The 14,851-nt window shown below is 41.4% G+C and overlaps 1 protein-coding gene across 2 annotated transcripts in view; it reads right to left on the bottom strand.

Moving 5' to 3' along the window:
- Nucleotides 1-9,455: 9,455 nt before the first annotated feature.
- The window catches only part of si:dkey-7k24.5 (somatomedin-B and thrombospondin type-1 domain-containing protein), a 29,905-nt gene continuing 24,509 nt past the window's right edge, over nucleotides 9,456-14,851 (bottom strand). Inside the window, exons 4-5 of one of the 2 annotated variants that reach the window (XM_043710370.1) lie at nucleotides 14,480-14,656; nucleotides 9,456-10,395 (exon numbers count right to left, since the gene is read on the bottom strand). In XM_043710370.1, the coding sequence (XP_043566305.1) occupies nucleotides 10,278-10,395; nucleotides 14,480-14,656 (295 nt within the window). In that variant the 3' untranslated portion in view covers nucleotides 9,456-10,277. Of the gene's footprint in view, nucleotides 10,396-13,886; nucleotides 14,313-14,479; nucleotides 14,657-14,851 lie in introns of those variants that run through there. The other variant, XM_043710371.1, reaches the window with a different exon arrangement.

Here is a 14,851-nt window from a genome sequence, read left to right as displayed (position 1 = left end):
TCATTATACACAAGAGTACACCAGGGCATCTTTTCATCCTACTCCAAATATCATTTACCTCTCCCTTTCCTTTTTTCACATTGTACGTTAACACAATTGTTCTCTCACATACTGGCAAGTCCATGACCATCAACTCATCCCACTACTCAAATAAAAATTGAAAGAACTGTGTATGCTGTAAATCAGAAACAGAAATTGAGATTGCTGGAAAAGTTCAGCAGGTCTGGCAGTATCTGTGGAGAGAAATCAGAGTTAACATTTCGGTCCTATGGCCCTTCTCCATCTCGGTTCACTATTGTCCTTTAGGGAAAAGAAAACTCAACCATCCTCAAACAAAAAAAAAAAATTGCTCAAGAATTTCAGCGGGTCAGACATATCTGTGAAGATAAATTCTCATCTCACGTTCATCTTCATCTGGTCTAGCCTACACATAACTTCAGACCCACACCAATATGATTGACTTTTAACTACCCTCTGAAAAGGCCCAGCAAGCCACTCAGTTCAAGAGCATGTAGGGATGGGCTACAAACACTGGCCTTGCCAGCAATGCCCAAATCCATCAAAGACTTTTAAAAGCTGATGGATTTATTACCTGATGAATCACAATTATATGTAGATCAGTGCTTGCTGATAGACCAGTCACACAAGGTCCTGCTGTATCAACATTATAAATTTCATGAGTCCATCTCCACTGCACTGAAGACAGACAATTACAATGATGGATGTTAGATCAATGCTAAACAGTTAAATTATTGTATGGGAATGTACCACTTTGTTCAGGTTTCCTGAGAACGTCAATTGTAAGATGCTTAAAAGGATAATATTTGCACTTGAACCAATGATATATTTTGCATTTAGTGCATGTTCCTTTTGGGGGTCGAAAGTCAAAGTTTAGCTTTTCTGATGGTACCCAAGCAGTGTGTCAAGTTTACCACATGTACTGATTGCGGTCAGTATGCTGTGACATAGGAAATATATCTTGGAGTTTGTTGATGTGCTTGCTTTCCATGGATAGTCATTTGGAAACATTTTTGGTATTGCTCCTTGATTAATTCTTTTGCACGTCCTGTTTGTTATGTTGCACTTTGGATTTCTATGGCAGCTGAATTTCTTGGACATTTTAGTCCATTTGTTCTTGTAGAACATAGCTTGCATTTATCATAGTATCGTGGAATCCCTACAGCGTGGAAGCAGGCCATTTGGCCCATCGAATCCATGCCTAACCTCCAAAGAGCACCGCACTCTGACCCACCCCACTACCTTATCCCTGTAACCTTACATTTCCCACGGAAAATCCACCTACCCTGCTCATCACTGGACACTATGGGCAAGTTAGCAATTAGCCAATCCACCTAACCTGCACATCTTTGGACTGTAGGAGGAAACTGAAGGACCTGAAGGAAGTCAATGCAGACACAGGAGACTGTGCAACCTCCACACAGACAGTTGCATGAGAGTGGAGTCAAACCCAGGTCTCTGGTGCTGTGAGGCAGTAGTGCTGACCATTGAGCCATCTTGTCCCACTGTATCACTAAGGTTGAACACTTTTGTGGATAGCACAAGCCCCCATACAGGATTTGGGTGTTTTACTGACCCTATTGGTGGCTTCAATTATCATGGTACAGAAAACCACCTGATGATTTTGCTGGCGTGCATTGAGAACTTAACCAAAGATGAAGCAAGCACTTTAAAACCAGAACATTGCATCACGTAACTGTCAAAACGTTCATTAACTATGTGGACTGATATGTAACAATGCAACAAGTAGCTGGTTTGGTGTCAACTTGCAAGGCTTCGTCAGTCTTTATCTGCCTCAAGAGTGTGTCTTAAACTCTATTTGTTCTACAATTGGACATATTGAATTTTTGACTTTTCCCAGCCATTGATTTTCAAGCAAACTGCATGAGAAATTGTTAAAAGCACTAATTGGATCAATTCACTAACGATTTAGGTGACATAAATTTAACAGTTTTTAACCAGACATGTTGCCATGACAGTGGCCTGGTAAAGCAATCAAATGCAGCAATGATAATGCACCAATCTGTACCGTGCCACCTATATTTCAAGAATAGTATGAGCATGCAGCCATGCTTACACTGGCAGCTTTTATCACTATGGAGTGCTTAATGAAGAAATCTAACTGGAATGGGTAAAGGCAGAGCATCATTCACAGATATTCAACACAGAGTTCTGTTAGTTAGACGTCAACTGCAGTTATTATCCACCAAATCAAAATGATTTTAGAGTTCTCACTATAGGTAAAAATCCAAGGAATAATAGTATGAGAAAGCAAGCATTCTCTTGACTGATTGATTTTAAGAATTTGACAAGCGCCTGGCAATCTGCCATGTTGCCTTATCAAATGATAGTCAAACTCGAATTTATCTCTGGAATTACTTTAAACTATTTCTTTACATGCATGTCTTTAAATAATCAAGCCATTTTAGTGACTACAATAAGATTCAAATTTATTTATTCCTTACTTCCACACTGCTGTAACCCTACCCCCACTATCTCAGACCTTCAAGTCTCCTCTTAGTGCTCAGAAACTTCAGCATTGTCCTCAGTGTTTGCTCATTGCTTTATTGATCATAGGACCACTCAATGCTTTTAGACACTATAACCACCACTTGCAATGCCTCAAATTCCAGAAGCCGTCTTCCACGAATCCCTGATCACACTTCTACCTCAGTGCTTCTCTAAACTCCAGCTCCATTGTCCAGAGTGACTTTTACATCAATATAATTTCCTGTCACTCTTCCCAGTATCATCGCCAACTCTGATGGCTGGTAATGAATCTTGTAATTATCCCAATTTCTTAAGAAACTTCTAACTCACCATTTAAGATATGCTCTCCCTGAATGTATACCATATATATGTAGACTACTTATAAACTGTGTTTATTGCACACTGATGAATGCAGTATAGCCATCTTAAAGTAAGTCAAGGACTAAACTTTTAATTATTGATGTTTCCTGAAATGAATGCTCGAGCCAATTCTCTCAAGACTCAGATCAAAAATCTGGCTTTGTTTAATATACCTCAAAATAGCTATGGGGTATTATGGAACCTGTCTGTTCCTGCAAATTTTTTTAATCAACTTATTCAGATGCATGGTGACATGTTTGGGACAGATAGGGCTTGAACCTGCACCATCTGGCCCAGAGCCAGGGACATTATCTTTGCACTGGGGGAGCCCTCTCTGTTTCTGGATCGACATAGCAAAAAGAAAAAAATGGTTGGAAATTATCCTAGACAGCAATATAAAACAGGTGTATGTGAATCAGCAGTCTGTTTTACTTTCTGTCTTACATTCATTCCCACTAACTTCACTGTAAATCTGACTGTCTATTTGCTATCACTATTTTGCTTGAATATGCAAAGTGATATTTTAGTGCATATTCATATTGTTAAACTCCTTGCAGAATACGTATTCGCATGATTTCCCAAGAATAAGCAATAAGCTCACTTATTTGGGGTTTACTGCAGTCACGTCAAAACAAAAAAATGTCCACCATGGATAAGGTCAGTCCAATTGATATTTAAATTAATTGGCCCATCAATTTCTAGCTGGCATTGGTGGGAGAAACTAGAATTGTTGCATTGTGAGGGAAACCATTAAGCTGACAGCTGATATTTATTCAGAATAGCAAGTTTATACCTTATCAAACACATTACATTTTTTAATGTTTAAAAGACCATGAATTTGTAGAGTGATGTAACTTCTAAATCAAATCTCTTCCAAGTAGTGTAATGTGCTTCTTGAACATGCTCTGCCCTCTGCTGGTACCTTCTTTAGCTACAATCAACGCATGCAGTGGCTGACTTATGTCTCAAGCAAATTCCCTTCCACACATCTTGGGGCTTCATTACAAGGTAAATGCTATTTCTGAAATTTGTGCCAGTAGCAGATATTCTAATGGTTTGGAATACACAAATAAACAAGGAGAACATTCAAGTCAGAAGTGCAATTAAGCACCAACTAGGGTGAGACAAAAATTTCCTCAATCTGAAAAATGACCTGTACCAAATAAACTGATTTTTTTTTCCCCCGGTCAATATTGTCACGCTCTCCCTTCATCTCTGTCTATAAGTGGCACTTGCAACCTAGGTCAAGGAGAGGAATGTTGACCAGTGTTCCCACTCTTGATCATCACCCTGTGTACCTGGTTGTAAACGTACCTGCTCTTGTGGCAAAGTGATCATGTCCTAATTTTGAGCCAGAAGGTAAAAATTCAAGTCCTACCTGCTCCAAAGGTGTGTCACAACACTTCTGAACAAATTGTTAAAAAAAATATGTTACAGCTACAGAGCTAGGGTGGAGGGGTGAGTCTGGATGTTATGCACTTCAGAGGGTCAGAACAGACCCAATGGGCTGAATAGCTCCTATTTGCACTGTAGGAATTCTATGATTTGCAGAATCCTTAAAGACACCAATAAATAATTATATGAATGATGCAAAACCTCTGCACAGCAACATGAGCTGCATTTAAAAAAGAACACAATAAACTCAAGTAGCAAAGATATTTCTCTGTCAACAAAATTCAATGGCAAAAGTTATCAGAAACGCAATTTTAACTCAGCTGGCAAGGTCAAGCAAACAAGGTGTGACTTGTAGCAGCAAGTTGTAGAAGTGAGTTGGAATCTTATGACAACTTCTGCTACAATTCTGATAGATACATGTGTGATATGACCCATCAACTACAGACATCTCCTGCACATGTTTGCAAAAGTTATCTAACAGCTTGCTAATTTGAGGAACTCTGCCACTCCTTTAGTCAAGAAGACACATCATTACATTTCAGACAGGTTAGTCTTTACACTGGCAGCAGTTCACTACAGGGAGCAGCAACATCCGGCAGCACCAAGCTTCTGTATTTATTCAACCACTAAATTTGATTCATGAAATATTAATAGAAGAAAATTGTTCCTTTGCCTTTTTTATACCTGAGATCCTCATTGAAATTTTATTTACAAGCTCATGGGAATAATAATGCCATCTTTCACCTTATATAACCTAAAGTGATAAGGAATAAAGACAGAGTGAGACTAAGAATATTTTCTCTTCTGAGGAGTAAGCAATCACTTGCTTTTACTATACTTTACCTTCATTTCAGAAGACCTATGCTAGGTATCCCCTTTAGGTATCCTCTGCAACACTGTCTCCAATGGCTGAAAGTTCTTGCTGTAGCCCAGCAGCTAAATGTGACATATCTCTTTTATCCTTCTGCTCTGAAAACATTGCCCACTTGCCATTTCCTACTATCTCCAGGCACCCTAAGCATTGATGGCTTTATGCGGCTTCAATAACACATCAGTTCGTGCATCTCTATGTTACACTTTCAAAGATAGATGTAAAATTCAAATCAAAACTCCATAAAACTGTATTTGTTTATTGTTTGTTTAATTATTTTCTCCTTGCCTCTCTCAGATTACTGCGAATGCAATAGGTAGATGAAGGTGAGGGAGAAGGTGATAGGTCAGAGAGGATGGTGGAGCTGATAGATGGGAAAGGTGATGGACAGATCAGGAGGGCAGTGCCAAGTTGGAAGCTTGGGACTGGATAATGTGGGGGGAGGGGAAATGAGGAAAGTGTTGAAATCCACATTAATCCTGTGTGGTTGCAGAGTCCCAAGATGGAATATGAGTTGTTCTTCCTCCACCTGGACAATCTCGGACACCTCCTTCCCCTTCCTGGACCTTTCCATCTCCATCTCGGGCAACCAACTAACCACAGACATCTACTACAAGTCCACTGACTCCCACAGCTACCTAGATTATACGTCCTCCCACCTTACCTCCTGTAAAACTGCCATCCCTTATTCCCAATTCCTCTGCCTCTGCCGTATCTGTTCCCAGGATGACCAAATCCATGTTAGAAAATCCCAGATGGCCTCCTTCTCCCAAGATCGCAATTTCCCTTCCCATGTGGTTAATAATGTCCTCCAGCACATCTCCTCCACTTCACGCACCATCGCTCTTAAAACCCCACCCCTCCCAACGCAGCAAGGACAGACCCCCCCTGGTCCTCACCTTCCACCCCACCAAAATCCACATACATCACACCATCCTCTGCCACTTCCGCCACCTACAAACAGACCCCACCACTTTCCCTCCCAACCCCTATCGGCGTTCCAGAGAGACTATTCCTTCCACAACTCCCTCATTAGGTCCATGCACCCCACCAGCTCACACCCCACTCCCAGTACCTTCCCCTGCCACCACAGGAAGTGCAAAACCTGCGCCCACACCACTCCCCTCACTTCCGTCCAAGGCCCCAAAAGATCCTTCCACATTCGACAGAAACTTACCTGTACCTCCACCAATATCATCCACTGTATCCGTTGCACCCGATGTGGTGTCCTCTACATCGGGAGATAGGATACCAACTTGTGGATCATTTCAGAGAACATCTCTAGGAGACCTGGGCCAACCAACCCTACTGCCCTGTGGCTGAACATTTCAGCTCCCCCTCCCACTGCACCAAGTACATGCAGGGCCTGGGCATCCCCCATCGCCAAACACCAACCACCCATCACCTGGAGGATGAATGCCTCATATTCTGCCTTGGGACCCTGCACAACCACAGAGGATCAATGTGGATTTCAACAGTTTCCTCATTTCCCCTCCACTCAGATTATCCTAGTCCCAAGCCTCAACTCTGCAACACCCTCCTGACCTGACAATCACCTTTCCCATCTATCCACTCCACCCTCCTCTCCGACCTATCACCTTCTCCCTCACCTTCATCTACCTAGTGCATTATCAGCTACCTTCCCACCTTCCCCACCCCCTCCCATTTATATCTCAGCCCCCTTGGCTCACAGCTCCTCAGATGCTGCCTGACCTGCTGTGCTTTTCCAGCACCCCACTCTCGACTCTGATCTCCAGAACTGCAGTCCTCACTTTCTACTACTCTTTTAGATGACACAAATATTTTGCAGGGGTTCGTGTTTCGATGGTACTGGTAAGAGTCTGGAAAATTCTTCTAATTACAACATGTCCAATCTTAGTTAAGGGAAATATACACTATCATGGGCAAGGTCCTTGTGCAAAAATCACATAAGCTGGCAAGGTTGGCAGTTTTCTGTTGAAAATTGAGTAAATTTTATTTTAAAATTCCTCTTGATTTTCTGAAAGTTCTCTGGTGGTTGATCGATAAAATCCTTAAAGGAACAATGTTAGCAAACTGTCACATCTAGTGAAAGCATAGGAACAAAAGTAGACCATACCATCTGTCAAGTCTGTCCTGTCATTCAATCTAATTATTGTTGAGACTGTCAGCTATAGTTCTGTTTCCGCTACTGTTATCTGTAAGATAATCGGATGTGTTCAAGCACCATTCTAGAGAACTGAGCAACAAGGTGAGACAGACACTCCAGTGCAACACTAAGGTAATGTTACACTGTTGAAGATTGAATGTTTCCTGCAGATGTCACTTCAGTGGCCATACACCATAGAATAGAGGATTTAGCAGAATTTCCATGCTCAATTTTGTTCTTCATGAGTTTAGGGGATGTGCACATTGATGGGCAGGTCAGCATTTATTCCCCTTCATAACTGTCCCTTGAGAAAATGTTGGTGATCTGCTTTCTTGTGCCGGTGCAATCCATATAGTTTATGCACACCCATAGTGCTGACAGGTAGGGAGCTTCCATTCCTTTTAGACTTGGTAGCAGTTTGATACAATTGAAAGGCTTCCCAGGTCACCTCAATGAACATTTATGACTCAAACACATTGCTGTAGAGCTGGAATCAATTGTAGACCAGGTAACAATGGCAAATGCCATTCCACAAAGGATATCAGTGAACCAGATGGGTTTTTATGACAATTGGCAATCTTGAGGATTTTTATGGCAATGAACAATAGTTTCATGGTCATCTTTAGACTAGCTTTTAATTTCAGATTTATTAATTGAACTCAAATTCCACAAGCTGCCATGATGGAAATTAGACCTGGGCCCCCAAGGGATTATCACTCCAAAACCACCTCACTGGTGCAATGGGGCTTTGGGAATACTTGTGACCCTTTCTTTGGTCACCTCAGATGAGGTGTCCCATCTCAGTTTCCTCACTTTCATGGGCATTTGTATCTGTTTCTCCAGTAAAGACAACATGAAGTAGAAGATAAGGCAGTGCTACATGGAGAAGGAAACCTCATCCAATTGTTCTGGAGCAGCATTTCATCTTCAGCAGGCTTATCCATGAGCACTGAGCATTGTGTCAGTGACTTGCAAGATTGAGGAGCAGCATCTGTTTTCTGCAGATGCTTTGCATGTTGCATCAAGAGGGTAACACTGAATATTAGGAAGGCTCAATCACATTACCAGAATATAACAGGTCACTTAACCTCTTCTGACATTAAAACATTTTCAATGGAAATCCCCCAGGCATTCTCTATCTCTGCAATCTGAAACTAAGCCCTTGTGGTTAGGGGTGAGGACAGTCTCCATGTATCAGCTTCCTAGCCTCGCTGTTGCTGTACAACTTGTGGCATTGCATGAATTGACACAGTATGGTAATACCCTTGAGGGACACACACACTTTGGGATAAAGTAAGACTTGGAGTAACCGAGTGATTACTCAGTCTTTGGCCTCCTGTATCGATGTTATAGGGACAGGCACAGTGTGAGAGGCTGTTGAATTGAAGTCTGAGTTAAGGAAGCTGCTGCCAACTCTGGGCTTCAAAGCACACTTGCATATTGTTCTGTTTTCTTGGCAGAATAGAGGAAGACTGGACTAGAAGACTCTTCGCAGCTAAATGAAGTTATCTGTAAATCAGCAGATGTATTCCTGATGAAAGGTTTTGCCCGAAATGTCGATTTTACTGCTCCTCGGATGCTGCTTGAACTGCTGTGCTTTTCCAGCATTTTCCAGCACCACTCTAATCTAAACTCTGGTTTCCAGCATCTGCAGTCATTGTTTTTACCTTGTAAATCAACAGATGCATTTCCCACATCAGAGGTTACTCTTCAAAAAGTATATCATTGCTCATGATGTCCTGAAGTGGTGTAGAGATATTTGTAGTCAAAGATGAAGCTTTTGAAGTCATTACATTGAGAAACAAGTAGCTTGTGAAAATCAATGGTAATATGAAGTGAACAGGCTGTGATATATTTCACAGAGTGCACAATGAGCTAAACTTTATAGTGGGTAAAATTCAGAACAAGTTGGGTTTGAAGGTTACAAAGGCATGAAATAAAGTTTCAGGGACATTTGAGTGGCTGAAGAATGAAGACAGGCAATAATACAGGTTTACAACTAGGTGGTCTTTTTACACAAGCCGAACATTAGTATGAAGATAAGAACGTACCAAACTATTTTACTGCAAAAGTGTTAACCAGTTTATTTTTAAAATGGCAGTTTCACCTACAGATTCTCCACTTCATAGGCAAATACTTTTCTTCAGTATTTACTCAGGAACAGGGCATTGTCGTCGATGCGAATACCATAGGCAAATATATAATTGGAATATACCATTGATCCTCTGCACAGTGTTCCCCTCAAGTCTCTCATTTGTTTACATTCTTGCCAGGATTTCACATTGAAATTTCGATTTCTCCTAGTAAGTCACAGAGTTGTTACATCGTTACCCATGAGTAAACCGTAATGAGAAATGAAAATTGTTCAGTAGTGAGAGAAAGGTCTGCTGGAATGAACAGTTATCTGCTCTTTCACTGACATGAATTATGATGCTTCCCAGCCACAACTAGATTTTCACCAAGGACCATGGAAATGAATGCTCTGTGTTTCTTCAGCTAGCTACATGTTACAGTGCACTAGATTTGCCAATTAAATATTTATGAATAATAAATGTCAGACTGTACAGGGAACATTATGGACGTCAAACAATCACTCAGCAGTAACTGAGACTTTCTGACATGTAAAGCAACTCCTGTAACCAATCACCAAACTTATTTTGTAACATTTGGCTTGTTATTTTTACTTTTGAAAGTTCTTTGGGAAATCCAGCTTAAAATCTGCCTCTTCATTTGATTTATTGCTTTTCGTGAAAGGTTAAAGATAGTTTTTCTGTCTCACGTACTGTGATGGGATACAATGTATTGAAAATGCTGATAAATAAAACAGTTTAGAGAAAATAACAGTTCAGCCACTTCACCATATGTATATACACAATATTTTGCAGACTTCAGAATATATCATATGTTTAGTCTTAGTATTGTTTCAATTAGATTCCAGGTGACTGATGTCTGTAGTATAAGTGCTTAGCAAGTATTAATAAAATGGATGTTCTCCATGGATGGGATAGGTTGGTTTCAAATGAATAAAAAACTATGAACTGAAGGACAAGAACATGATTCGATCTGTCGAATCCACTTCCATGTTCCTCTGCATTGAGAGTTACCGATTGCATGCCACTGCAGAATCTGATTCCTGTGAGAGAGAGACACACATGCACTTTAACGATTCCATGTGAATAACAATTACCATTCACTGAACTTCAGAATTAGTTTTACTATCTTTTTTTCCACATAAGCTATCTTCTACAGCGTTATCAGTCTCATTCAGTACTTAAAGCAAATTCACAGAATGGTCACTTAAAGAAATTTCAGCGAAAGTGAGGACTGCAGATGCTGGAAATCACAGTCAAGATTAGTGTGGTGCTGGAAAAGCACAGCATGTCAGGCAGCATCCAAGAAGCAAGAAAATCGACATTTCGGGCAAAAGCCCTTCATCAGGAATTCCTGACTTGACTTAACGAGATTTACTGTATGCAGCATGGTAGTTCTACACTTGGCAAAACTGGTGAAATGTACAAACTTCATTCAGTGGAAACATTATAACTATTCATTTAAATACACAAACCTGAATTAATTTTTGGATTTACAATGAACATGAGCATTCACCATGTGTTAGAGAGTTGTTTAAGAAAAACAGAAGGAATTCTATTAATATATCACCTTTCATAAACTATGGATATTTCCAAGTGCTTTAAAGACATATTAAGTATAATCACAGTTGTAATATAGGAAAATATCAGTAACGTGAAATAACACCACATGGAAATGCAAAATGTTCACTGCTGTTCCTGGATTTTAATCTGCTGCAATAGCTCACAGGCTAGATTTTTCCAACAAGTAGTCCTGCCCCTGGAACCAACAGCAGATCTATTAAGAGCAACCTATTGAGGCAATTGTCCAATTAAGCCTTGCCTTTCAGAGTTGCCAACTCCATCAATGGGCTGTCAGCTCATAGGCCCAGCAGTGTTATCAATAGATGTAGCTGCAGAAGGGGCTGAGGCTACAGGAAGTGGGACTTGGTATCTTCAGATTGAAGCAACCAGAAAGACCAGGAAAGATTTTTTTAAAATTCTGAGGCTGGACAGGCAGGTCCCAGAAACCAGAAAGTGACAGCGCCAGTGCGGGGGGTTATCGTTGTGGGGGGCTCTCCATGCACCATGGAGAAGTGGTCATTAGGGAATGGCCCACAGCCCCAGGAACTCCACTGGGAACCTACCAGTATCCACCCGGCAGTCTCCCCATGCATGGGGGCTGGCCAAACATGGATAAAGTGCTCGTGGGCTGAGAAGTAATCACTAACTAGCCACCTGCCTCAGGTCAGTGGACAGCCATTGACAATATCCCATGGCGATGGCAACAGGTCAGCTTGCTCTCACAATAACGTCCACCACCAATTTGTGAAGCTTCATATGTCCTAGGGGAACTGGTAAAATTCAGATCCACCTAAACCTTATAGAAACTGACTCATTTTCATCTCATCAATGTCAGATTCAGGGAGTGAATACAACAACTTACTTCAATATTACTATTTAGAAGAACTGAAAGATTCTTCAGCCCCTGAAAAATTTGGTCAATGGCATGTCAGTTGGAAAAATATGGCGCGATCAGAAAAATGAGATTCTTGACTTTGAAAGAAGTCTGATTTTGTAGGCAAGGTTGAAATGGCAAAATGAAAATCTCACTGGTGAGCATTGAGAGGCTTATTTGCTTGCATTAACATTTTTTTATTACCTGTTCTCACCTCATCTATCTGCAGTTTGCTATTCTCCCGAATGATCAAAACAAGATGGCGACAATTCCTGACATGAAAATCAGAGCAAGTACCTGGGGGCTCACCAATAGCTTCTCTGGGTCTTCATCTTCTCAACAGGATCTCAGGGCATGGTGCATGAAAGTGACCACCTGCAGCCAGCCATCCAGGGAGGTGAGTATTGAACATGCACTAGCCTCACTACATCATCATGTCACATCTTTGATTCATTCCTGATGAAGGGCTCTTGCCCGAAACATCGATTCTCCTGTTCCTTGGATGCTGCCTGACCAGCTGTGCTTTTTGAGCACCACACTCTGATCACCAGCATCTGCAGTCCCCACTTCCTCCTCGCTTAGAATAGAGTTCTCTATGTCAACATAGCACTTTGAAACACACAGGGCACCTTTCAGTTTAATGCTGTTGCCAAATTAACTTGCATTCAGGGACAGGCACCCACATCATGCATGGGAGCAGAGTGTATCTCTGAGCTCTTTGGCTGCTTTCATAGCACTCACTCGCTTTGCAACTATATGAACGCTCTTAGTATCTCTGCACTGCCTTGACTTGTGTTTTTGTACTTTGCAGCCTCATGCAGAGCTTACAAGCTCACTGGACTTCTGTCTTCTCCTGCCTTTTAGCACAGACACAAAGCCAGACAGCTTGTTATCGTTGTCAGCAGTGATCTGTCAAGGGGGTAAACATGTTGTTGGATGGCACCATGCTACATAAATGTCACACCTACAGCATGTGTAAGACACGTGCACAGCATTCACACTGAATGTGCTTCAAACAATTGGCCACCTCTCAAAATATAATAGGAACAGTCTTCTGAAAAGTCAAAGGGGCCTGTCATCAATCAGGGGCTCCCACCACAATCAGTCATAATTATGTCTTATAACAGTCCAGAGGCTTATATACAGTCAGTCAGTCACTTGATGCAGTCTGGGCACTGAGCTACCTTCAGGCCTCCAGCTCCATTGCAACCACTTCAGAGATTAGCGGTAAGTCATTTGGGGACCTTCACAGAGATCAGTTAGGAACCTGGTCACTCATCAGTCAAGGCTGTCATCAGGTTGGTTGGGAAATGGGCTTTGACTAGTCTTTTATTGCTCCCGATCTCCTTTCCTGCAGAAGGAGGTGCAATGCCAGCACTGACTGAAGATGTTCTACGGAACTGTCACAGAACTGTGTCATCTACCGAAATGGTATTGGCAACCTGTAGGGATGAGTGGGTGATCCTATCCCAGAAGTCATCGAGGTGATGGCTGCACTCAATTTTTATGCAATCAACTGCTTCCAAGAATCCACTGGGGACCTGTGCAGGATCCTCAATCTATAAATCTATCAAAGCTGTTCCCATTACAATCTGTACCAGATCACACCACTTCATCTCATTTCCCTCTGACTAGGTCAGTGCTGCAGTTCAGGCAGCAAGCTTTGCCCTCATCGCTGGCTTACCTATATTCAGGTGCTAAAGACTGTACATACATCATGTTGTGAGAACCACATCATAATGCAACTCATTTCATCAATAGAAAAAGGTTCCATTCCATCAATGTACAAGTCATCTGTGATCATCAGTACCACCTTTTAGAAATCTGCATTAAGTACCGTGGGAACTGCCATGATGCCTGTAAGCTTGAGAACTTTCATGTTCCTGCTTCAATATAAAGGTTGGATGCCTTACAAAGATAATTATTGGGAGACAAGAGCTCCAGTCTGCAACTATGGCTGCTGACTCCATTACAGAACACCATGACTGAGGGTGAATCTAGTTACAACACAAACCCATTCTTTCACCAGGGCCAATGTCGAGCAGAACCTCGGCATCCTGAATACAACATTCTGACACTTGAAGCAGTCAGGGGAGCCTTGTGGTACACCCCAATCATTTCATGTCATGCTCTGTATAACGGGAGCAGGCAAAGAGAGGACATGATGGACAGAGAAGAACTGGGACAGTGGGTGCAGTCTTCTGAGGAGGAGGATGGAAACATTGAGCAGGGACCATTACCTTCATTGTGGTAGAGTGGCGTAATGTTGGAAGCATCAAGCAGAAAGGATTTAACTGACAGTGGATCAGACAGACAACTTTGCAAAGGACTTGCCTTGATGCAAATTATGGTCTAGCAAGTCCCATATTAATTTTACCTTGCAAAACTAGCAGACTTACATGATAGGATTCAGCTGTCATTATAACAGACAACTGAATTAATTAGGTCCATCTTACACTGTTGCATACGATCAAGATTACCTCCATGATGTAAATCTTCATGAGCTCTCTATGCTGTTTCTGGCTACAAATGAAATATGACTTAAATAACTGGATAACATTTAACAGCTTTATTACAAAACATACCCAACACCTTTAGGAATAATGAATTCTGTCATCTCTAAGACACAATTCTAGTAAGCAAGAAACTACCTTTGTTATGAAAAACATTTGAAAAAGGTAATTGCTTGCCTTTCAGCTTCAGAGCCATCACCATAACATCTTTGGAACTTCGAGTTCAGAGCGGGAGGCTGGCATTCTACACAAACAGTGAATCCTTCTCGCAGATACTGCATCCACCGAGTGTGTGGACGGTTTTCCAGCAAGCAATGCTGAGTCAATGATTTCACTTTAAATTCTACACAATACCTATGGGGCAAGGGAGAGAGACACAAAATCTAATTTCTGGAAAAGTACACCAGTAAATATAACGGGCGCCAATAAATACAAAGTACAATGGATTTTTCCTAAGAATAAGAATGAAGGAGAAGGTTTGAACAATTCTTTTTGCATTAGTAGCATGGCTTGATTTACTATGTTGTAACTGAGGCACGGACTACAACC

This window comes from Chiloscyllium plagiosum, chromosome 20 (assembly GCF_004010195.1).
Source record: "Chiloscyllium plagiosum isolate BGI_BamShark_2017 chromosome 20, ASM401019v2, whole genome shotgun sequence".
Taxonomy (NCBI): Eukaryota; Metazoa; Chordata; class Chondrichthyes; order Orectolobiformes; family Hemiscylliidae; genus Chiloscyllium; species Chiloscyllium plagiosum.
The sequence above is the reverse complement of the archived record's forward strand: the minus strand, read 5'-3'. Positions and strand labels throughout refer to the sequence as shown.